The sequence below is a fragment of the Labeo rohita genome, chromosome 3, assembly GCF_022985175.1.
Source record: "Labeo rohita strain BAU-BD-2019 chromosome 3, IGBB_LRoh.1.0, whole genome shotgun sequence".
Lineage (NCBI taxonomy): Eukaryota > Metazoa > Chordata > Actinopteri > Cypriniformes > Cyprinidae > Labeo > Labeo rohita.
In genome coordinates this window covers 13299464-13323325 of record NC_066871.1, presented here as the reverse complement: position 1 = coordinate 13323325, position 23862 = coordinate 13299464, and the positions used below count along the sequence as shown (strand labels likewise).

The 23862-nt window shown below is 37.4% G+C and overlaps 2 protein-coding genes across 9 annotated transcripts in view; one reads left to right on the top strand and one right to left on the bottom strand.

The window, feature by feature from the left end:
- The first annotated feature begins 1685 nt into the window (after positions 1 to 1685).
- gosr2 (golgi SNAP receptor complex member 2) lies at positions 1686 to 11470 on the top strand. The gene is made up of 6 exons (XM_051105520.1): positions 1686 to 1862; positions 2333 to 2397; positions 6049 to 6157; positions 8372 to 8504; positions 8638 to 8778; positions 10786 to 11470. The coding sequence occupies exons 1-6, from the start codon at positions 1834 to 1836 to the stop codon at positions 10945 to 10947; spliced, it is 639 nt and encodes a 212-aa protein (XP_050961477.1). The 5' UTR covers positions 1686 to 1833; the 3' UTR covers positions 10948 to 11470.
- A 4449-nt stretch (positions 11471 to 15919) lies between these two features.
- The window catches only part of gpatch8 (G patch domain containing 8), a 41457-nt gene continuing 33514 nt past the window's right edge, over positions 15920 to 23862 (bottom strand). For all 8 annotated transcript variants that reach the window (XM_051105510.1, XM_051105513.1, XM_051105514.1 and 5 more), the window contains 5 exons: positions 23230 to 23297; positions 23048 to 23134; positions 22421 to 22564; positions 21386 to 21516; positions 15920 to 21297 (listed from right to left, as the gene is read on the bottom strand). In XM_051105510.1, coding sequence (XP_050961467.1) covers positions 17292 to 21297; positions 21386 to 21516; positions 22421 to 22564; positions 23048 to 23134; positions 23230 to 23297 — 4436 coding nt within the window. In that variant the 3' untranslated portion in view covers positions 15920 to 17291. The remainder of the gene's footprint in view (positions 21298 to 21385; positions 21517 to 22420; positions 22565 to 23047; positions 23135 to 23229; positions 23298 to 23862) is intronic.

Sequence of the window (23862 nt, the reverse complement as noted above, 5' to 3'; positions counted from 1 at the left end):
AAGTTAACCCTATAATTAGCCCATAGTTTCCACCACAATAGAGGGCTGTGTTTTGCATGGGGGCAAAATTTGATGGAGCCAACCATACAATAATACAACACAGTATTTATCAAGCAGTTTGTTATGTTTTATGTCTCTTTTGGCATTCTGTTACATGTATTTTTGTAACTTCTGTATTAATCTGTAATTAGTTTACAGAGCTGGGCGGACTACTTGAAAACTGTAGTTCGTTACTACAAGAAGGTGAAGTTTTAAAGGCACTTTTACCTCATTTTACTGCGTTTAGTCTCGTTGTACTTTTAAAGAGAACTGTATAAGAAAAAGAAAAAATCTTCTTGTCAAAATTAATAGATGTACTCCTTTTAGACTATATATGAAAAAACAAAACCTCAAATAAAACAAAATAATATTGTAGGCTATTATTTATTTAATTTTTAATTCTTTATTCTGATAACATTTTAATGTTTTTAAAGAAGTCTCCTCTGCTCACCAAGCATGAATTTATTTAGTCCGAAGTACAGAAAAAATCTGTAAAATTTCAAAATATTTTTACTATTTTAAAAAAACTGTTTTCTATTCAAATATATTTTAAAATATAATTTATTTACGTGATTAAATCCAAAATTTTCAGCATCATTACTCCAGTCACCAGCGTCACATGATCCTTCAGAAATCATTCTAATATGCTGAAGGAATGATAGAAAATAATACTTTTATTTAGCAGGGATGCTTTAAGTTGGTCAAAAGTGATGATTAAATCATGATGTTACAAAAGATTTCTATTTCAGATAAATGCTGTTCTTCTGAACTTTCTATTCATTAAAGAAATCCGAAAAAAATTCTACTCAACTGCTTTCAACATATACTATAATTATAGTAAATGTTTTTTGAGCAGCATATCAGAATATTAGAATGATTTCTGAAGGATCATGTGACTGGAGTAATGATGGTAAAAATTCAGCTTTAAAAACACGGGAATAAATTACATTTTGAAATATATTCAAATAGAAAACAGTTATTTTAAATAGTAAAAATATTTCAAAATTGTACTGTTTTTTTCTGTACTTTTTCTGGATCAAATAAATGCAGACTTGGTGAGCAGAAGAGACTTTTTAACTGGTATTGTATATGCAAATCTTCTTTCTATAATTATTAGTCTACCTCCCTGGTTGGATACCTAACTAACTAACTAACTAAAATGTGACCCTGGACCACAAAACCAGTCAATTTTTTTTTTTTTTTTTTTTTAATTTAGATTTATACATCATCTGGAAGCTTTCCGTTGATGTATGGTTTGTTAGGATAGAACAATATTTGGTTGAGATACAACTATTAGAAAATCTGGAATCTGAGGGTGCAAAAAAATCTAAATATTGAGACAACTGCCTTGAAAGTTGTCCAAATTAAGCTCTTACCAATGCATATTACTAATCAAAAATTAAGTTTTGGTATATTTACGGTAGGTAATTTACAAAATATTTTCATGGAACATGATTAGTTTGTATCCTAGTGATTTTTGGCATAAAAGAAAAATCAGTAATTTTGACCCGTACAATGCATTTTCGGCTATTGCTACAAATATACCTGTGCGACCTAAGACTGGTTTTGTGGTCCAGTAATGTTGAATACTTTCCGCCACTGCTGGCGCTGTTCTTTTTTCCAGGGTTATTTTTTTAGTCAGGCGGAGAGGGCGCCTAAAAGAGGTCCCTGGTGACGTGTATGCTCGACAGCGATATGTGAAAGTAAACGAAACGGAGGAAATAAAACATTCCATAACTTTTATTCACAGGCTTTTTACCGTGGTTTTGGTGGCGTCTTTACCCGTCACTGAAGATGGATACGCTTTATCATCAGACCAATAAGTGAGTTTGTTCAAACTGCTGATATTTGGCTAGCTTATCAGTAAACAGAGTGATTTAATGTTCACATACCAAATGCTTTCAAAAGTTCGGTATAAAATGTAACCAATAAAAGGCTCTTTGAAATCTGTTGTATGGAAATACAATATAAGCTGCTTTGGTCTGGTTCTTAACAACTGTGAAGTAAAGATGATATTAGAGCTTCCTCTGTATTCTTTCTGTTTATGATTTTCAATAAGGAGGTTTCGTTTTGTGTGAATCATTACGGTCTGTCAGCTGTTTAGTGCTTCCAACGTGTGGCTGCACTGTATACTGCTGTTATCTGTCTGACAGCAGAGACGTCACACTAGATAGCTGGACATCCATAGGGCCCTTGTGTGTCTAACATTCACTCAGTGATCAGTGACTTTTAATAATGTACAGTGCATTTAACCCCGTCTCTCATCTCATTTGTCCATGTCTTTAACTTTTAGACAAATTCAGGAAGTGCAGTCTCACATGGGACGACTGGAGACAACAGACCGACAGTCAGTCCACTGTAAGTGTGTGTGTGTGTGTGTGTGTGTGTGAGTAAATAAAGATCTTCAGTCCCACAGAGACAAGAGGATACAAATAGGACACATACTCATGCTCATGATAATCATGTTCAATTAAGTGTTTTTGTTAATTTCCAACTGTAAATATACCAAAACTTAACTTCCCATTAGTAATATGCATTGCTAAGAACTTCAGGTGATTTTCTCAATATTTTTATTTTTTTGCACCCTCAGATTCCAGATTTTAAATAGTTGTATCTCGGAAAATGTTGTCCCAACAAACCATACGTCAATGGAAAGCTTATTTATTCATCTTTCATCTATAAATCTCAATTTCAAAAAATGGACCCTTATGACTGTTTTTGTGGTCACATATATATATATATACTATATACAAAATCTGAACAGACCTATATAAAGTATATTGTCTCCCCAGCTCTAATCTGCTAAATGTGACTATAAGGCATAAAGATACTAATATATGTTAAACGGTAACATCATGATTTTCTGTAAAGCTGCTTAGAAATAATGTGTATTGGGAAAAGCACTATCCAAAACAATTGATTTGACTTTCAAATCCAGACATGACAAAGTTGTGTGTACAAGGTGTCATGTAGGTCACACCTGACTGACTCATGGGTATTTAATAAAGGGCGTAGAACCACCAAAAATGTCAATATTTTAGCACTATGTTGATAATAAAACATACGTTTTTGGTCTGTAAAAATGTTAACATCATGAGACAATGATTTGAAGGGCTTGTTGTGTAGGATGGACCCAGAAAGTCACTCACATTTTTTTTTTTTTTATCATAAGTGCATTTAAAGAATCTTTTTTATAGTTATTTCTATATAAAATCAGTTTTACATCAGTTGAATTTTATAAAATGTTTGTATTGTATTTCTTAAATTAGGATCTGCCATTAAATCCTTTGTGAGGCTGATATGGCAATAAATCATAAAGAGATAGTTCACCCAAAAATGAAAATTCAGTCATTAATTGCTGTCTATTGAGTGTCAGAAAGATCTCGGATGAAAAAAAAAAAAAAAATCTTAATTTGTGTTCTGAAGATGAACGAAGGTCTTACTGGTTTGGAACGACATGAGGGAGAGTAATTAAAAAAAACAATTTTCATTTTTGGGTGAACTATTTTTTTAAATACAACCTACCATTTCTGTTAACGTAAATCACTTTAGAAATTCACATCTTTATTCTTTTGCAACATATTAAAGAAATAAGAAAGTGGACGAGTTAACACCAATAATTTGACATATAACCATTCCAGGGTTGCATTTCCCAAAAGCATTGTAAGCCATCTGTGCCAGTGATATCTATTTAGGCTTATGATGCTTTTGGGAAATGCATCCGAGGTCAGTTGGCATCTGTCCTAGGCTTTATTTACACGTGTACGGATTAACGTTTACTGTAGTTTTGTGTAGTTACATATGACCACAATGACATTCACTACATTCAACCCCCTAATGTGGTTTCAGTGATCATATCTCCAAAATGTTTGGTATTTACCCTGGTATTTTCCACTCGTGAACGCATAACCTAGATGTAAAACCGCATATAAACTGGGTCCAACCGATCTGCTTCAAGTCATCATGATGCCACTGAGCAGCTGATTGTTCAGTAGAGGTGGAGCTTATGCAGAGAGCCAGGCTGGTGCCACAGCAGGAAGGACAGGGAGGAGTGATAGGGTGGGGGCATGGAGAATGGATGCTGGACAGGAGATCGAGACCGTGTGGAGTGCTGTGCTGTGTGTGTACGTGTGTGGTGTTGTGGCTCTGTGGTGAGTCTGAATTAGATAACGTCTCCTATCCATACTGGTGACATCATATGACATGTCATAGGCGGGAAGGATGCGTAATGCATGCACACGTTTGGCCGTGTGAGAGCGACTGTGAGATTGCATTGTCTCAGTGGGTGGGGGTCAGGGCAGACTGCGTGTGTGATAAAACTTTCCCACCAGTCTGCGGTACTCTCCAAGGAAGCTGCACTCATTCCCAATCAGCGGATCTGCATGTCAATGCTTGATTCTAACTCTGCCTGTTACTCATTTTAACACGTAGCAGTTTTGTGCTACATTTCCGTGCATTTATTATACATTTATGAAATACACTGCTATTTGGGATCAGTAAGATTTTTAATGTTTTTTTTTTTTAAAGAATTTTCTTCTGCTCATCAGGACTGCATTTATTTTATCAAAAATAGAGAAAAAACTGTAATATTGTAATATATTATTGCAAATGGTTTTCTGTTGTAATATACTTTAAAATCTAATTTATTTCTGTGATGCTAAACTGAATTTTCTTTAGTCATTACTCCAGTCCTCAGTATCACATGATCCTTCAGAAATCATTTTAATATGCTGATTTATTATGATTGTTGTAAACAGTTGTGCTGCTTAATTTTTTTTTGGAATCTGTAAAAAATTTTCAGGATTCTTCAGTGTCAGTAATTTTTTTTTTCTTTTTTTTTTTTTTGATTGAAATTAATACTTTTGCTCAGCAATGTAGTAAAGACTTATATTGTTAGAAAACATGTCTATTTAAAAAAAAAAATCTGTACTTCTAAACTTTTTATTTATCAAAGAATCCTGACAAGAAGTATCACAGTTTCCAAAAAACTATTAAGCAGCACAACTGTTTTCAACTCTGATAATAAATCAGCATATTAGAAAGATTTCTAAAGGATCGTGTGACACAGAAGACTTGAGTAATGATGCTGAAAATTCAGCTTCACAGCACAGAAATAAATTTTATTTTAAAGTATATTAAAATACAAAACTGGTATTTTAAATTGTAATAATATTTCACAATATTACTGGTATATTTTTGTATTTTTGATCATATAAATGCAGCCTTGATGAGCAAAGGAGATTCATTTAAAAAACATAAAAAAATCATACTGATCCCAAATTTTTGAACAGCAGCGTACATGTGCTCATTTCCCTTACTTTTACATTAAGATTACTTCTGCCGTCATCTAAGTTAATATTTAAAAACGAACAAAGATTTTAATAACACAACAGTAAGAAATGTAAGCTTTTGCAAATCAAAGAAATCCATTTTTTATACTGTGTACATTGTAATGTTGCGATGCCCACGTTCACTTGTAGCAATTAAAATGCGTATTACAAAATATAAACATCTCTAATTTAACTCTTGTTTTTTGTAAATGTGGCTAATTTTTACTTTTTTAACTTACTTAATATATATATATATATATATATATATATATTTTTTTTTTTTATAATTTGTATATACACTGTCTTTCAAAGGTTTGTTGTCCGATTTTAGATTTTAATTTTAAAGAAACTGATGTAAAATATGACTGTTTTCAACACTGATAATAGTAACAAATGTTTTTTTGAGCAGCAAATCAGTATATCAGAATGATTTCTGAAGGATCATGTGACTGAAGACTGAAGACTGAAGACTGAATGATGCTGAAAATTCTGCTTTACCATCACAGGAATAAATTACATTTTAAAATAATAATTTTAAAATATTATAATATATCACAATATTACTGTTTCTTTTACAACCATTAATAAATCTTACAGAATTTTAAAGTATTTTGTGATGTACTTGATATATGATTCCTATTTGTGTACTTATGTTTCTGATTCTTGTGTTTTCCTGCAGTACTTGAGAATGAACTTCAAGAAAGAATCGATCAGATCTTTAGTCTGCTGGAGCGACTTGAGATACTAGCCAGTAAAGAGCCACCAAACCGCCGACAAAATGCCAAACTGTAAGTGCATCAGTACAAATATTAACTAGGCCTGCCTTGAATCATGCAAAGATCCAATCCTTGTCCTGATCTGAGGTTATAAACTAGGATTTGCTATACTAACTTACTAACACTAATCTTGAATGTGAAAAGCTTTTGTTGTTTGTGTACAGTGTGAGTGTTTGAGGTGATCCATACACACACACTCATACAGACACTCTTCAGGAAGAGTCTGTTCTTTACGATAGTGTTTTGTGAGTAAGTGAGTGAGTGTAACAGGTGTGTTGGCCTCAGGTGTGTTTATGCAGTGCTTTAGCCAGGCTTTGCCACACACGGCAGGAATGCTGGTGATGACGTGACTGCAGCCGGAATGTTTTCACTGGATCCCACCGCCACGGGGCGCATACAGCATAAACACTCCTCACCTTTATCACCCCAACTCACATCACATTATTCTTCATTTGGCAGAGGCTTTCTTATTCAAAACAACTTGCATTGTGTATTTACTACAAGGAGAGTCCTCCCAGAGGAACCTAAGTGCTTGTGGGTTATGTCATTGTAGAGACGACTGCAGTAGCATATTAATCTCCTGATCTTTGAGCCTACAACATTTAGGTGGTTATCTATGCAACACTACTATAGTCCAACTTCCACATACTCACATACCGGACTGTGTGTGGTTAATGATTACAGATCAAAATGGAATTTAATTATTTTGCTCTATTTGGGAATTCTCCAGAAACCAACAGAGGGAGCTTCAGACACTTTTGTCATTGAAGTCTGTTCTAATACCATACATATTTTTTATGCATTTAGTAAAAAGTTTTATGTATTTTTTTTTTGTTGTTAAATAACGTTAAATAACATACATACAGTAATATATACATATATATATTACATACACTAATATATATACTGGGGGCACGATGCGGCTATATTGTAGCCAAAAGGTTGCAGGTTTGAGTCCCAGGTCTGGCAGGGATTGAAGGTGGGGGGGGAGTGAATAACCAGCACTCTCTCCACCCTCAAAGCAATAACAATTAAGTGTAATTTTTTATAGTTAGTCCATAAGTTCAGATTTGTACTTGTCCTGTATTTTCATTAACCTTACAAGTATATTTTGCATTTTTCAAAAGATTTTTTAATATAATTTTTAAAAATAAATAATAGCATTATATATAATAAGTGTGTCTGTGTGTGTATGTATATAGTTTTTTCCTCAAAAATAAATGTTATATTTAGCAAGAGCAAAATAATAACAATAATTAAATAAATAATCATTTAAGTGTACTTTTTTTATAGTCAACCCATTAGTTCAGAATTGTACTTGCCCACTAAATATTTTCATTCAAGTAAAGTATGCATTTTTCAAAATTTTTAAATGTATTTTCTATAAACAAATTGCATTTTTAGCTATATGATCCTTATTTGAATTATTATATAAATTGTATTTTTTATAATAGCATTATATATAATAATTGTGTATATATATTTTCTTTAAAAACAATTATATTTAACAATTTGACCATTATTAAGAGCAAAATAATAACAATGATTAAATAATAAATTAAGTGTGCTTTTTTATAGTCAACCCATTAGTTCAGAATTGTACTTGTCCACTAAATATTTTCATTGACCCTACAAGTACATTTTTGCATTTGTTTTAAAGATTTTTAAATGTGTTTTCTTGAAATAAATTGCATTTTTAGCAATATGATCCTTATTTGAATTATTATATAAATAGTAGTATTTATAATGTATGTAATATAGCATTATATATAATAATTGTGTATATATATATTTTTAAATAAATTTTACATTTAGCATTTTGATCATTATTAAGAGGAAAATAATAACAATAATTAAATAAATAATTAAATAAGTGTAATTTTTTCATTAAATATAAAACGTATAATATATATTACTAAATAAATAAAAGGAAAAAAGCCAAACGAAATATAAAATGACTTTTAATTCGCAATAGCCACAGTTCCAATAACTGGTCTGAAATTCTTTTACAGCCCTGTATGCCTTTGTATCATCCTTTTTGTTGAGCCCTGAGTGGTGTAAATAAAAAGTGAAAAGTTTTATTTGAAATTCATTTTTAGATTTTACTGAATCCAAAACCTCTTTCAATATAAATGAGCAGGTAGTCTACAACTGTTGCATCACCAAACAAGCCCTCTGGGCTGCTGTGTGGTCTGAAAGACACTCACTGTGTTTTTCTTTCTGTAGGCGTGTTGATCAGTTGAAGTATGATGTGCAGCATCTTCAGACAGCCCTGAGGAACTTCCAGCACAGACGATATGCTCGCGAGTCTCAGGAGAGAGAAAGAGAGGAGCTCTTGAGCCGAAGCTTCACAACGAACGTCAGTAGACCACACACGTTCTTCTACATAGTTTTTGCCCGAACTCTTTATCCATCACTCATCAGTCTATAAACCAACATCACACTACAAAGAAGCCATGATTTTGACAGTGTTGTGTGATTTTTATGTGTAGGATGCAGACACCTCTATCCCTATTGATGAAACCCTGCAGTTTAATAGCAGTCTACAAAACGCTCACAGAGGCATGGATGACCTGCTGGGCTCCGGCTCCAGCATCCTTAATGGCCTTAGAGACCAGAGGGGCACGCTTAAGGTGTGTGTGACGCACAAAACACAGGGCGGATTCAACTCGAGACCAGGAAGGGGAATTTTTTCCCATTCTCTTATCAGGGTGTTTCTAAACGTTTCAAATAGCACTTGACTAATTGTTGATAAAGTGCTGATACCAAAATTAAATGTAGACGAGATTAATTGACGCAACAGATCTGTCCATTTTCAGTTAAATGAACAGTATGTACACTACCAGTCAAAAGTTTTTAAACAGTATGATTTTAAATGTATTTTAAAGAGGTCTCTTTTGCTCACCAAGTCCAAAGTACAGCAAAAACAGTGAAATTTTAAAATATTTTTTACTATTTAAAATAGCTGTTTTCTATTTAAATATATATAAAAATGTAATTTTGTCTTGTGAGTGAAGCTAAATTTTTAGCATCATTACTTCAGTCACATGATCCTTCAGAAATCATTCTAATATTCTGATTTGCTGTTCAAGAAACATTTATTATTATTATTATCAATATTTAAAACAGTTGAGTACATTATTATATATTATATAATATATAAATATAGCATTTATCTGAAATAAAAAGCTTTTGTAATACTATACCATTCAAGTGTCATTCATTTTGAGAAAGAAATCATAGAAATGAATACTTTTATTCAGCAAGGATGCTTTAAATTGCTCACAAGTGATGATAAAGACGTTCATAATGTTACAAAAGATTTATATTTCAGATAATTGATGTTCTTCTGAACTTTCTATTCATCAAAGAAACCTGAAAAAAAATATTCTCAGCTGTTTTCAACATATAATAATAATAATAATAATAATAATAATAATAATAATAATAATAATGTTTTTTGAGCAGCTAATCAGAATAATCAAATGATTTCTGAAGGATCATGTGACTGGAGTAATGATGCTAAAACTTCAACCCTGAAATCACAGGAATAAATTACATTTTAAAATATATTCAAATAGAAAGCAGTTATTTTAAATAGTAAAAATATTTGATACATATTTTATACAAAATTGTACTGTATTTTTGGATCAAATAAATGCAGGCTTGGTGAGCAGAAGAGACTTTGTTTAAAAAAAACATTAAAAATCTTACTGTTCAAAAACTTTTGACTAATTTTAATTTAATTTAACAGTAGGTGATGGAGTGTTGAGTTATTTTAGCATTAATTGCATACTGTTAAAACAGTTATTAATATTTAGAATTTATTTTATATTGTCAGTTTTCCTTGTTTTAGTATTTTTGTGTTTGGTTTCTGTCATTTTTTTTAGTTTTTGTTATTTTATTTTAATAACTTTAGTGCTTCAACATATTCTATTTCATTTAATTGTCAAAGCCACATTTTCAATTTTTAAGTTTTTATTTAAATATATATTATTTTTGCTTTATATCAATTAAGGCAAACATTTTTATCTGGTTTGAGGTCACGTATGCACATATAGACACTGACTGTGTTATTCCAGGGAGGAGTGTGAGCTTTTCCTGAAGCTCCTCCGATTATCACAGACCGTGAGAGACAGTCTCTGCCTGTGCTTTTTAGGAAATGGATATGTACTAGGGGTGTAACGTTACACAGATGTCACGGTTCGGTATGTACCTCGGTTCGAGGGTCACGGTTCGATATGATTTCGGTACAACAGGGAAAAAAAAAACTAATTTACTATGCTAGGTTTCTTTTCAATTATTGTAAACAGACATTTGTACAAATTACTTTTTTTTTTTTTTCCACCTACATGTGAAAATACTAAATATTATATCAAATTAATGTCATATATAGGCTATAAAATCTGTAGTACATGTGTACATACAATGAATAAATACTTGAAATATATATAATTTAGTTAACTGATAGACAAGGGAAAAAAAACATGACAGTTCGGTACGAATACATGTATCGTTATACCCCTAATGTGTACCTCAGATATTTTACTTAGTGAATTAAAGTTTTTCTATTGCTTCAGAGAACTGCCATTTTTCATCAGAGATTCGAGGTAACATTCCACATCTTCTGTTTATTTTAGGGTACCCATAAGAAGATGTTGGATGTTGCAAACATGCTGGGCTTGTCGAACACAGTCATGCGTTTGATTGAGAAACGAGCATCGCAGGACAAGTTCATCATGATGGCTGGAATGCTGGCTACTTGCTTTGTCATGTTCCTGGTGGTGAAATACCTCAGCTGAAGTCTCCCAGCTTGAGCCGACCCTGCTGCTCGATTGCGTCAGTGGATCAGTCTGGTTTTCATGCCACATGCATCCCATCTCTGAAAAATGCACAGATGAAAGAAAATTACAGAACTGCCTCTTTTCAGGATGACTGCCACTCTCAACATCAGAAAATATTTTGTGTCTCTAAGTCTTTCCTCTTCAACTGTGTTTTTAAAGACTTTGAATTATTTCGTAACTATCCTCTCAGTTGATTCTAAATTAAAGAACAGCAACACAAATGTGCTGATTGTGTTAGAGTCTAGAATGAACTAAATCCTTTATTCTCGCTGGTATTATAGAAGTATTAAAGCAAATAACAATAAAAAAATGTAATGGTTAGAGAATTGGTCTGTTATCTGGCTCTTCATTGCCACCTTCTGGACAACACATCAAAAATGTTTTGGTTATTCAGTGCTTTGTACTGTTTTGTTCATAATGCTTCTAACCTGTAAATACAAATGTGCAATAAACTTCAGCCGCTCTGAAATGTAAAACTCTACACTTGTTTCATGTTGTTAAACTGTGATTGCGTACGCCGGGATCTAAGCAGGAGCCACAGCCTATGGCAAACAGGAAATGAGACGTCTTATTGGACATCTGCTGCATGGATCTTGACGCTGTGTGTGCGCACATTCACACATGCGGCATAATCCTCAACAATATCCTCCTGCAACAGTCAGACATCATTTCTGTCTTTGTCGTTAAAATGTGCGGACCAAGAGGAAAAAAATACCATCAAAGTGACGACAGTTCATAATGTAGATTAATTTGATATTAAATTCATTTATATTATTTATTAAAATTAGGGACAAAGTGAAAGCTAACCAAAAATGTCCTATTTCACTGTAGTCAAAAGCTCCTTTCACACAGTTATGCCATATTGGTGGCACTGAACATAAACAATGAACCGAACGGAACTCGCAATTTTGGCTGATTATTGCTGCTGAAAATGGCCAATTATTGTCATGTTTTGGGCTGTACTAATTGGTCGGACCGGGAAAAACATTTGGAGTACTACAGACTGCCAAAAGTTATAACAAATCAAGAAAAGTGCAAAAAAAAACTACATTTGTGGTTGGCCAAACTGAACCAGGATTTCCAGGGCAAAAATCTTGACAACATTCATGTTTGTTCTTATTATTTCCAGTCTGGTAGGCTAATATTAATATAAATAGGCTAATATCTCAATTAACACTGCTTGTTTGTAGTGAGCCCTTTCCTGCTTACTAAGTTCATCTCTATATGATTCAGCAGTTTCCACATGTTTTTCCCTTGGTTTAGACACCCTAAATTAGCAAAACGTTGTGTTTAGTCATACATTAACCATGCAATCAATGCTGTTGTTTACATTCAAGTATCTCCAATATGGCTGCGCATCCGGGTAACTGACCAAACCGTGATGTAAGTGCAAACCCTTGTGACCCTGGACCACAAAACCAGTCTTAAGTCGCTGGGCTTTATTTGTAGCAGTAGCCAAAAATACATTGTATGGGTCAAAATTATTGATTTTTCTTTTATGGCAAAAATCATTAGGAAATTAAGTGAAGATCATGTTCCATTAAGATATTTTGTAAATTTCCTACTGTAAATGTATGAAAACTTAATTTTTAATTAGTAATATACATTGTTAAGAACTTTGTACAACTTTAAAGGCAATTTTCTCAATATTTTGATTTTTTGCACCCTCAGATTCCAGATATTCAAATAGTTGTATCTCGACCAAATATTAGCCTATCCTAACAAACCATACATCAATGGAAAGCTTATATATTCAGCGTTCAGATGATGTATAAATCTCAATTTTGAAAAACTGACCCTTATGACTGGTTTTGTGATCCAGCGTCACATATATCAGCAAATTGCTGTTAAATTACCACAAGAAGTAAATACAAAAACGCGCTGTTCACGCAGGCGCCGGTAAAGCACCATTCACGCATCAATTTCAAAATACTGGTAAATTCTGTGATATTTTGAAATGACTACGCCTCAGGTGTTATATTTGTAAACATAAAGGGGTATACCTATCAGTGTTTCGCTCATGTTTTGTTGTTTACATTTATGCAGCTGTTTTTTTGGCCTAGAGACATCATTTTAGATGACTTTCGACATTTCTTTGACCTACGTAAACAGCGCGGAGTAAATGTAATCTCCGTCAGAACGGCCACGTTCACACAGCAGCAGAATGTTGTCAGTCCTGTCGGGTTATTTACGGGTGTGACAACCGCATTCTATAACCGAACTCATTCTATTATTCTCGGAACACACACGCTGTGTGAACGGAACAGGACTGAACAACTAGATGTCTGTCACGTCACAGTGCGAGAGACCCGCTCTACCGCGCAAACTCGTGTCTACCTGTTTCTCGTGTTTTCAGCAGTGTTGGGCACGTACCTTTAAAAAAGCAATTAGTTATAGTTACTAGTTACTTCTCACAAATAGTAACTGAGTTAGTAACAGAGTTACATCATTATAAAAGTAACTAATTACCAGGGAAAGTAACTATTGTGTTGCTTTTTTTTTTTTTTTTTTTTTTTTTTTTTTTTTAATTAAATATATTAAATAACTTAGATGACCCTAATATTAAATGTTAAATGAATGAAATTTTAATGAAATTAATTACATTTTTAGTTTACTCACCAGACTAATATTAAATATCTGATATAATATTATAATTATCATTAGCATTCAACTTTAGCCATTAGAACTTCAGTAATTAGAATAACCATGCATGAATGCATGTTTGTCATGTTGACTGAACTTAGGACTGGTGGTGATATTGTTTGTAATTTAGCGTTTCTATGAACGTCTTGTTACTACCACGGATTCTACTATTAATAACAATATTAAACACACTAAGGTTTAATGAGCTGCTGGGTTCATGAATATTAATCACGTTGTCTGCGTTCGCTCTAACTGATTTGCTGAAATCAAAACAGGGGCGATCATAGGTGAGCGCCAGCCAATGAGATTGCAGTCTGTGCCTTCACACTAGAGTTTACAGCTGGGCAAATACAGGTACGCTGCGCATCCATTCAGATGAACTGAAAAATAAAATTTTAATAACATTATAATAAATGATAGTAACGCCGTATTTTATTGGCAGTAATGGTAACAGCGTTGTAACGTAGGAAACAGTAATTCGTTTGATTACTCGTTACTGAGTTTATTTATAACGCCGTTTTTCCCATCACTGGTTTTCAGTAACTTACAGCGACAGAAAAATGAGATGTGTGTCATCTGAATGTTTTATATCCAGTCAGTTTTGTGTTCTGAGCGCGACTCAAATGCTTCGCTCTTCACTCAAATATAAAAGCTGCTGTCCGTTAATGAAGGTTTGATGAATGAACTCGCGGCTCGGTTGGACTCTTGTCATGTCGGAAAGTGGACGTCGCCATCTTTGATATTACTTTGGTCACTGCTTGACTCCCAATGCACGTTCATTCAGACAGTATTCGAAAAGCGACTGTAAGCTGCTGTGTGAACGGGACATTTCGAGACTCACACCTGTAAGTAAATGTGATTGTCAATCCCAAATATTTGACAGTGTGAACGTAGCCACTTACTGGCACAGAGAAGACATCTTACATCAGCGTGTTCTGAACTCGTACGTGCTCATACCAGTATCTAGTTTTGCGTTCATACAGAGCACATTACCGGTAATGTACTGGTGGTAATGCTACTTCACATATTGTTAAATTGCCAGAACAAACGTACCGGTAATTTTTGAAAAATTTGTGTTCATCTACAGTAACTTACCAGTAAAGACTGTATGTGTGAAAGGAGCTATTAATAAGTAGATGTAACAAATTTATGCAGCCATTAAAGTCGATCTGATTTTAAGGTCTCAAAAGCTCAGCTCTGTAATCTGTTAACATACAATTCTACTTCCTCCAAATGATTCCTGGCTGGCACAGTATCATCCAGAGCTAGGGCAATCAATTTCTCTCCAACAGTGCCATCTAGTGTTTAAAACCAAGACAGCTGTAAAGTTAAATGCTTTATCTTCTTGGGGTGATACATTAGCCTTTGCCAAACCTTTAGTTAATATTGCACTCACAAATACACCTGTAATAAGGATAACAATGTTTAGAAGTTCATTTTACTTTATATGTGACCTTGGACCACAACATCAGCCATAAGGTTCAACTTTTTTAAAATTGAGATTTATACATGATCTGAAAGCTGAATAAATAAGATTTCCATTGATGTATGGTTTGTTAGGATAGAACAGTATTTGGCTGAGATTCAGCTATTTTGAAAATCTGGAGTCTGAAGGTGCAAACAAATCAAAATACTGAGAAAACACACACACGGCTTTAAAGTTAGTTCTTAGCAATGTGTATTATCAATCAAAAATTAACTTTTGATATATTTACAGTAGTAATTTTACAAAATATCTTAATGGAACATGAGTTTTGGCATAAATTATAATTAACAATAATTTTAACCCATGTATGTATTGTTTGGGTATTGCTGCATTTTTTTAGTACATTACTTTATCAGGGTATTACTACGTATACCAAAGCTTATTTTATTCATGATCCAATGAAATCAAATTCAGGCACCGATGTCTCACAGATGGGACGTCTTTTTCTGATAGCTTGCAGCTGGGTTTGCACATACTGGGGTTTACCACTTCCTAAGCAGTGTGGAACAGGCCATGGTGGTTTGCAAACTAAATAGCCTAGCATTAAAGAGTGAATTTTTATTTATTCTGTATTTCTCTGTGTACCTGGTGTTAATGCAAATATCTTCTAGCACTGATGTTCAAATTATGGCTTTTTTGGAATGTTAGTAAGAAATCTTGATAGAAATTTATGCAGCTGGTGCGGTACAGCTAAAAATAGCTGGATGTGGATGACACCGGAAGTCAGACATATAACATTTACAAATGGAAACAGGTTTATTTAATATAAACAGATAAATGAATCACACTTGTACACCAGAATTACAAGTCAATGTTTTATTTGCTGATGCATCAAGGAGGAATTAAAAAAAGCTAATTTCATTGCTGCCATTTACAGTACAATTAATGTCAACAAAAGTTTTGAAACATTCTGCTGTCCCTCCATTTTCCAAAAACACTCCTCATCTTGGTAGTACCAGCCCTGATCATGTTTACATATGCTTTCCCCCAATTTTTTTTCCATTTCATTATTTTTATTAGCATTTTTAAACAGGTGTTACAAACCTTTATTTTACAGTTTCACTACGTTAACTATTTACACTTAACTAATTGTACAGGAAGAAAACATTTTCCAAAAAAAAAAAGAAAAAGAAAATAATTTAAAATCAAATAGAAAATAAAATTATTGCAGAATACTACAATCATACAGTTGTTACAAGATGCAAAAACAGCATCTCAATGTACATTTTTTTCAGTGCAAGATTTCACAATTTCAAAAACAAGGGATGGGAACCTTCAAATCCCAAAGTGTAACCTGTTATGCCGTTTCAACAGCCTGTGACATTATTAAACGTATGTATGATGTCTGTCCCATTCACTATTTTCGGATAATGTATATTGATTTACAACCAACCAGCAAAAATAGCTTAACACAGTTGAGTGCTGAGTATGGCTTTTATTTGACTCATCTTGTTCTTATGATACCCTTTGATCAGAGTATGGTACAACTGTTGATAATTGGTATGAGCTGAAAATGATCAAATATGACGATATTTCAGCAAACCAATCATCAGTTTATTACAGCCTTGCTTTTAAATAGCAGGCTGAAGTGTAACTTTGCATATTCATACAATGAGTTCATAAACTCTGCAACTTTCATGAATGCTTAGTACACAAAACTCAAAAATGACCCTCAAGACCAGCCATATCAACTGTAGCAAACCACTCTAAAAGCCTACAATGAAGATCTTGATTATGGCTTCAGCCAGTGAGCTTCTGGATATATATATATATTTATATATATATATAAACACAGACAAATGAACGAAAATTGATGACACCATAGAAAACAAAACAATATGCCAGTGGTTTCCTAGTTGTAAGATCCATCCATATCCTTGGACTATAAACCAACTCCTTGTGTGAATATATATATATGATGTTACATATGTTGACCTGCCAACCTAGCTCCTGATTCAGGCCATACAATTTCTTTAGAATCTCAAAAGGCAGCCAAGATGATCTTTTTCGGTCCTCATTTAAATGTACTCCTAAACAGCCCTGTTGAGATCAACCCGAAGGTGGCAGAGCACATAGAGGACAGTGGGTCGCCAGATTGTGTCACCTGGTAGCTAAAACCTTTTAGCTCTTCACACTGCTGGGCCAGACCCTCTCTTTGAGAGAAGACAGATTTTCAGGAGCCATGGTTTGGAGGATGCTGAAGGTCCTGCCCTGAGAAGATTGGGTGAAGAAGTGGATGTAGCTGTAGGGCAGCTGCTGCCGCAGCAGTGGCTGGCCGAGGAGCGAAGAGGGTTGGGTAGAGGGCAGCATGTGGGACGTGGTGTAGAGCAAGAGGCGTGTGATGGAGCGCCGAGGCTGGTATGATATGTATGGGCTGGCCTGAAAGGAAGGCAGTGTGGTGGGCGGGAATCAAGCCGGTGTGTCCTAAAGAGTGTCCCAGTGAATGACCCAAAGAGTGGCCCAATGGCGACAAGGAGATGGGGGTTAGATGATGTTGAGGTATGTGGTGCACCTGGGCAAGCTGGGCATGGGCAGGGTGGGGATGATGAGGGTTATGGGGATGGAGGCCCATGGCCGTAGCAGCAGCGTGATGTTGCAAGATGGCGTGCTGCACTGTTGTAATAGAGGTAGCAGAAGCTGCAGAAACCGTGGGTTGCTGAATGTGGATAGGCTGCAGTGCAGTTGGTGGTGGGGGTGGTGCAGGGGCAAGGTTAGCCGCTGCCGCCAAATTAGCTGCCGCTGCAGCAGCAGCTGCAGCCGAGGGGAAGGTCTTCACCTGCTTGGCTAACAGTTGCTGTTGAATGTGCTGTTGGGCTGCTTGCTGCAACTTGCTGTATTTCTCCATTTCCTCAGGAGTGAAGGTGATTGGTTGACTTTCTAAAGGCGCCAGTCCATCCTCTTCAGCTTCCATGCCCATTTCCCCATCCTCCATGTTTGGAGGGTAACCAGGGTAGGCGTGCATAGTAGGCTGCGGGCCCATTTCAGGCCCCATTAGGTGTCCGTCCAACATTGGATTGTTGGGGTCTTGTCTCGGTTCACCTTGGTATTGTGACAACATCATTGTTTGATCCTGGTCATATTGTGGTTGAGACTCGTGAAGGGCTGGAGGGTCTGAGGGTGGATGTCTGGTCTCCTCGGACACTGCGGCATTTGATACAGCCTCTTCCATTTGCTGCTTTTGTTGTTGCTGCTGCTGTTGTTGCTGAACCGGTGGCTGAGGTGGAGGAGGAGGTGGGGGAAACTCACGAATGGGTTCGACCAGGATAACTTCGTTACTATCTGAATTTTTACCCTGGTCTGACTTTTCACCCTCGGTTGAGCGTATAAGAGGAAGAAGTGGTGGCTTCTTTCCGGCTTGGAGCTTGCCAAAAAGCGGCAGCATGCTTTTGCTTCCAAGGGCAGGGGGGAGCTTGGGCCCGAAGTATCCCTGTGGAGGGTCCTTGATCTTGAGACCCGTCTTGGTGCCAGTACCAGAATCATCCCCTCCTTTTTTAGACTGGATTTTCTCCAAGAGTTGTCGTGCTGTGAATGAATTTCGATGTTCTGCAGCTCCGCCTCCCTCCTTCGAGGAAGCTCCACCACCACCTCTTGTTCCTTGGGTCGATGAAGAGTTGCTGTTTCGGGTTTGCGTCCGGGAAGAGGACCTCGGAGACTGGGAGCGGTAGATTCGCGACCGGTTGAAATCCCGCCGCCGCGTCGAGCTGTCAGATCTCCGACTGTGACCGTGCCGATGTGGAGAGCCCTTTGTAGAGCTAGATGAACGACTAGCAGAACTACGGCTGCGACTGTAGCTGCTGCGCCTGTAAGAACGAGCGCTGCTACTCCTACTACTACGACTGGAGCTGCGGCTACTGCTCCGTTGGTGTCTCCGCCGATGATGCTTCCTGCGGCTGTGTGAGCGTGAACGTGAACGCGAGTCCTCCTCTGAAGAAGTCGAGGTGTAACGTCGCCTGTGCGATCGTGTACTATTACGCCTTTCATATTCTGAATCCGAGGAAGGCCTTCTTGATCTGCGGCGACGTTCTTCGTCGCTGTAATCACTGTAGCTGTCGGAATAGCTACGGCTACGCCGACTATAAGCGCTGCTCCCTGCTGAGGAACGCTCGGAGCTGCTTGAGTAGGATCGACTGCGTGACTTTTGACCTCTGTGGCGTCTATGGTTGTGGTCTCCTCGACGAGACGACCTACTATGTGAACGTCCTGATCTTCCGGAATCATCACTGCGGTGTCTTCGCTGCTCACGTGGTGGCGTGGAGCGACGGCGAGGTGGTCGTGAGCGTTGAGAGGATGATCCACCATCCTCCTCGCTGTCACTACTTGGGGGTCGACCTCCACTTGTGCTCTTTTGGGCCGAGACGGAGCAGGAGGCGGCAGGTGTGTTGGTGTCAGGTTTAAGACGTTTAGTACCATTGTGTTCCTCTGTAGAGCTAGGCTTTCCTGCACTGCTTTCCTCAACTCCTGACCACTGAGACATTTTGTGGGAGCGTTTCCTCTTTCCTCCCTCGTGGGATGTGCTTACTCCCGATGTCTGAGCGGTGGCTACTCCATCTTTGTCATCCTTGTCCTTCTCTTTTTCCTTACTGTCGCCTCCCTCTGCTTCAACTTCGTCAGTGCTACGTGGTTTATTTTTGCTTTTCTTTCTTTTGTGTTTCTTCTTCTTTTTAGCTTTCTCTCCTGGATTCTCATTTTCTAACTCCCCCTCCACTGCTGCTTTTTCTTTACGTTTGGAACGCTTGCTTGACTTCTTGTGTTTCTTCTTCTTTTTCTTTTTCTTAGACCCTGCAGACGCATCCTCATTACTTTGTGATTTCTGCTCGTTGTTCTCGTTCTCAGCACCCTCCGCTTTCAAGGATGGTTGTTCTTTTTGAACTGTACTGGGTCCCGCAACTGTTGTAGCAGTGCATGCCTCTCCACTAGTGGCAGGAGTACTTTCTGTGTTTTCAGGCTTAGAGCCCTCTCGTCCATCAGTGCTAACTGGCTTGGCAGGTTTGCTGTTTTTGCCTGCCCAGTTTCCTTTGTTTCTCGACAGTTTGAAGTCAAAGTAAAGAGGATTACAACTGTAGGAGAGGGATGGCTGAGCCTTAGTAAACTCCAACAATTCAGAAGGCCACTGCAAAGTGGTGCTTTCATCCTTACTTAGCACAGGAAAGAAAGGCCCGGTTGGCATGCGGGGACCTGTGTCTGCAGGCTCGGACACTGCTTGCTTGGTATCAGCTTGTTGGGACACGGTATCTACCACTGGTGAATCACCTTGCCCTGCAGGTGTACTACCTGATTCCTCCTCTGTTTTCGCTTTAGCTGTTGTGGGAGAGGGATTCGCATTTTGTGCCTGTGCAGGTTCATTCTCAGTGTCTTTTTCAGCTGTGCAGCTGCTGACTTTGATATGTTTTTGCTCTCCGTCATTACCGGATGCTGCCTTCTCATCTTTCGCTGCATCCTCATCCTCCTCCTTGCTATCACACTGGTCTGAAGCCTTCATGAAAAGCAGAAACTGGAAATGCGGCTTGACCCGACAATGTGCAGGTGGTATGTAATGGTAATACTGTGGCTCCTGTCCAGTGTAACCTTCCTCCTTTTTCATCATCATCTTCAGTTTGTTCAAAGTTGAGGCCAGGGAACCTCCATCATCTGGTTGTGACTGCTCTTCCTCACCCTCACCACCACTACCACTACCACTACCACCACCTACCCCACCCCCACCACCACCCCCTCCTCCTCCACCGCCACCTCCTCCTGCTGCTGCTGCTGCTGCTGCTGCTGCTGTTGCTGTTGCTTCAGCAGTTGTGGATGCGATACCTACATCCTCTCCTCCGGTTTTCTCTCCTCCCTCTTCCTGACCTTCTTCTCCTTCCACTGCTTCTTCACCATGGTCTGCAAACACAGCTGCAGCTGTCTCAAGTTTAACTGGGGCTTTCTTAGCAAAAGAGAAGGAGACACTAACTTTAGGAGCCTGTGAGCCTCCAGAAGGTGTTGGAGAAGAGCTAGTTTTGTTAAAACCGAAGCTGATGGCAGGGCCTGTTCTAGGTGAGCCTTGACCACTAACACCACAGATTCCCTTATCTTCAATAGCCTCTGTATTGGTATCCATAGTCATAGGCACACCATCCATTGAGTCTTCCCCCTTTTCTCCATCTACTGCCACTGTGGTAGTTTTAAACATGGGGCCACTACCAGGAACACTGCAAAATGAAGTAAAGAATGAGACTGTGAGCCATGACTGGCAAGACTTCCTTAAAAGAATATTAGAAGACACTCAATTTTACTAACTGGTCTTGCTGTTTCCTCTGTTCGGCTAGTTCATGAAGTCGCCGCAGCATCTTCTCTTGTTTCTTACCATCCTTTCTGGAACGAGAAGACACATTCCGAGCAAACTCTCTCTGTTTCAGCTCCTTCAGTCTCTGTAGGATTAAATAGAGAGGAACAGGAACTTATGAAATGTAGCATCAAGACAAACTGATCTTTGAATGTGAAGAAAATTATTCCATTGCTCAAAGTTCATGCTGTTAAACAATTAGTTCATTTTAAGTTCATTAAAATTTGAGGAAAACATTCCAGAATTTTTCCTCCATATAGCAGACTTAAATGGTGGCCAACGGCTTGAAGGTCCAAATTGCAGTTTCAATCTAAATGATCCCAGCTAAAGAATAACGGTCTTATCTAGCAAAATGCTAAAAACCACATATGCTTGTTTTGCACTAGCTCTGCGGTGCATGACTTCACGTATTAAGTAATCACGTTGGAAAGGCCTCTTGCAGTTAGTTCTTCGTCTGTGTACTTTGGTTCAAAAAGGTAGGGTAGCGCAAAAATCTCATTTTCTCCTCCAACTTCAAAATTATCTGACATCGTTGTTTTACTTTTTTTTGTAAAAGGCGTTTGACTTTCTTTGCATGTTCTTTTTGTAAACACTGGGTTGGTACTTCCAACGTGACTACGTAATGTGTAAAGTCGTGGACGGAGAGCTAGTGCAAGATGGGCATTTGTGGTTAAAAAGTCTATCAATTTTTAATTTTTCTAGAAAACGGCCAATCATTTCGCTAAATAAGACCCTTATTCCTTAGCGGGAATCATGTAGAGCCCTTTGAATATGCATTAAAACTACAATTAGGACCTTCAACCTGTTGATTCCAATTGAAGTCCGCTATATGGAGAAAAATCCTGGAATGTTTTCCTCAAAAATCTTAATTTCTTTTCAACTAAATGAAGACAGACATGAACATCTAGGATGAAATGGAGGTGAGTAAATTATCAGGAAATTTTTATTCTGGAAGTGAACTAATCCTCGTCAATGCGAATCACTCATACCTGCTTGTGCGCATGATCATAGGAGTTGATGTGATTGTCAAACTCCTGATGTTTCTGGTATTGCTTATCACACAGTTCACAGTAGAAATTGGCCCTCAGGTCCTCTAAAGCTTTAGCTATGGCTTTTTCCTTCTCCGCATAATCCTGCAAAACAACGTATCATTAAATATTAATAGACTGAGGCTGAATGAATATGGAAAACTGACTTGCATAAGCAATACTTGGCATTAGTGGCAAAGCTAAATAAACATGTAGAGTACATGATGTACTGCATATGTATGATGGTTTGTCAAAAGACATGTTTATAACCCCAAACACCACAGAGCTTTAGAGTGAAACACACTTTACTTAGGTTACCCACAGTTATCCTCAATGTTTTTGTATGTTTCTTTGAATGTGGTTGAGCTGCAGTGGAACAAGAGAAGCTTTGTATCTGTCCAAGGGTAGTGACTGTGACAAATTGATCTTAAACATCCACAGAATTTTAACTAGATAAGACTCGCAGCTACTCTGACAAAAGAGGAAATTGTGGAAGACAGGAAGGAAAGATAAATTATGTGCAGAGGTTTGAAAAAAAAAAAAAAAAAGTTTAAGAACGACAGAGCTGTTGCATTCGTAGAATCTCACCTTGTATTTTTGCCGCAGTTCCTCTGTGTCTTCTTTTTCCACTTCCAGCACCCGGCGCTTCTCTGTGGCATCTTCTGCATAGTCCAGCTGCGGGCACACACATGCGCACACAAAGGTTAGTGGTGCATACATTAATATTAACATCCAGTAAGAAAAGAAAGCAGTAACAACAATCTTTTCACCTCCATTTCCATGCGGCCCATTCCCATGACGTCATATTTGAGGACGATGGGCACAGGGTCAGTTCGTCCTATGAGGTTGGGGGAGAGGCAGAGAGAGAGATAGGACAGAGGTTAGACTTCTACTCGGATACAAGAGAAAACTCGGGGCGGGACAGCCTGCTTAGAGCACAGGGTGCTGGGTTAGAGAGACTGCCTTCAAGTGCAAGAGACCAGAAAGCTACAGTGAACCAAACTCTAGCCATTCTCACAGCTTCATGTGCAGCGCTCCTCTAATAGGCCATTCCAGGTGCTGCGATGTGATTGTAACTAAGCCTAGTTTCGATCTTTTAGCATTTGCCAATTTATTTTGTAATGAACTGCATACTCTGAAAAGTCTAAGAGGGACAGAAGACAAAGAGGGGAAGGTTGGGCTGAAGTTTTCACCGAATTTGCCGCAGCGTACCTACAGTGGCCTGCTCCTTCCTTCCTTTCTTACTTTTCTGTTATCTCCCTCCCTCTCTTTTGAGTCATGTCTCAATGCAGTATGCATTGCGTTCTGTCCAACTCATGTTTTTAACTCAGATGACAAGTAGGGCATTTGGGTTGCCGGAGGGAGTACTTAAGAGAGGGGGAAGATATCAGCATTCACTGCAT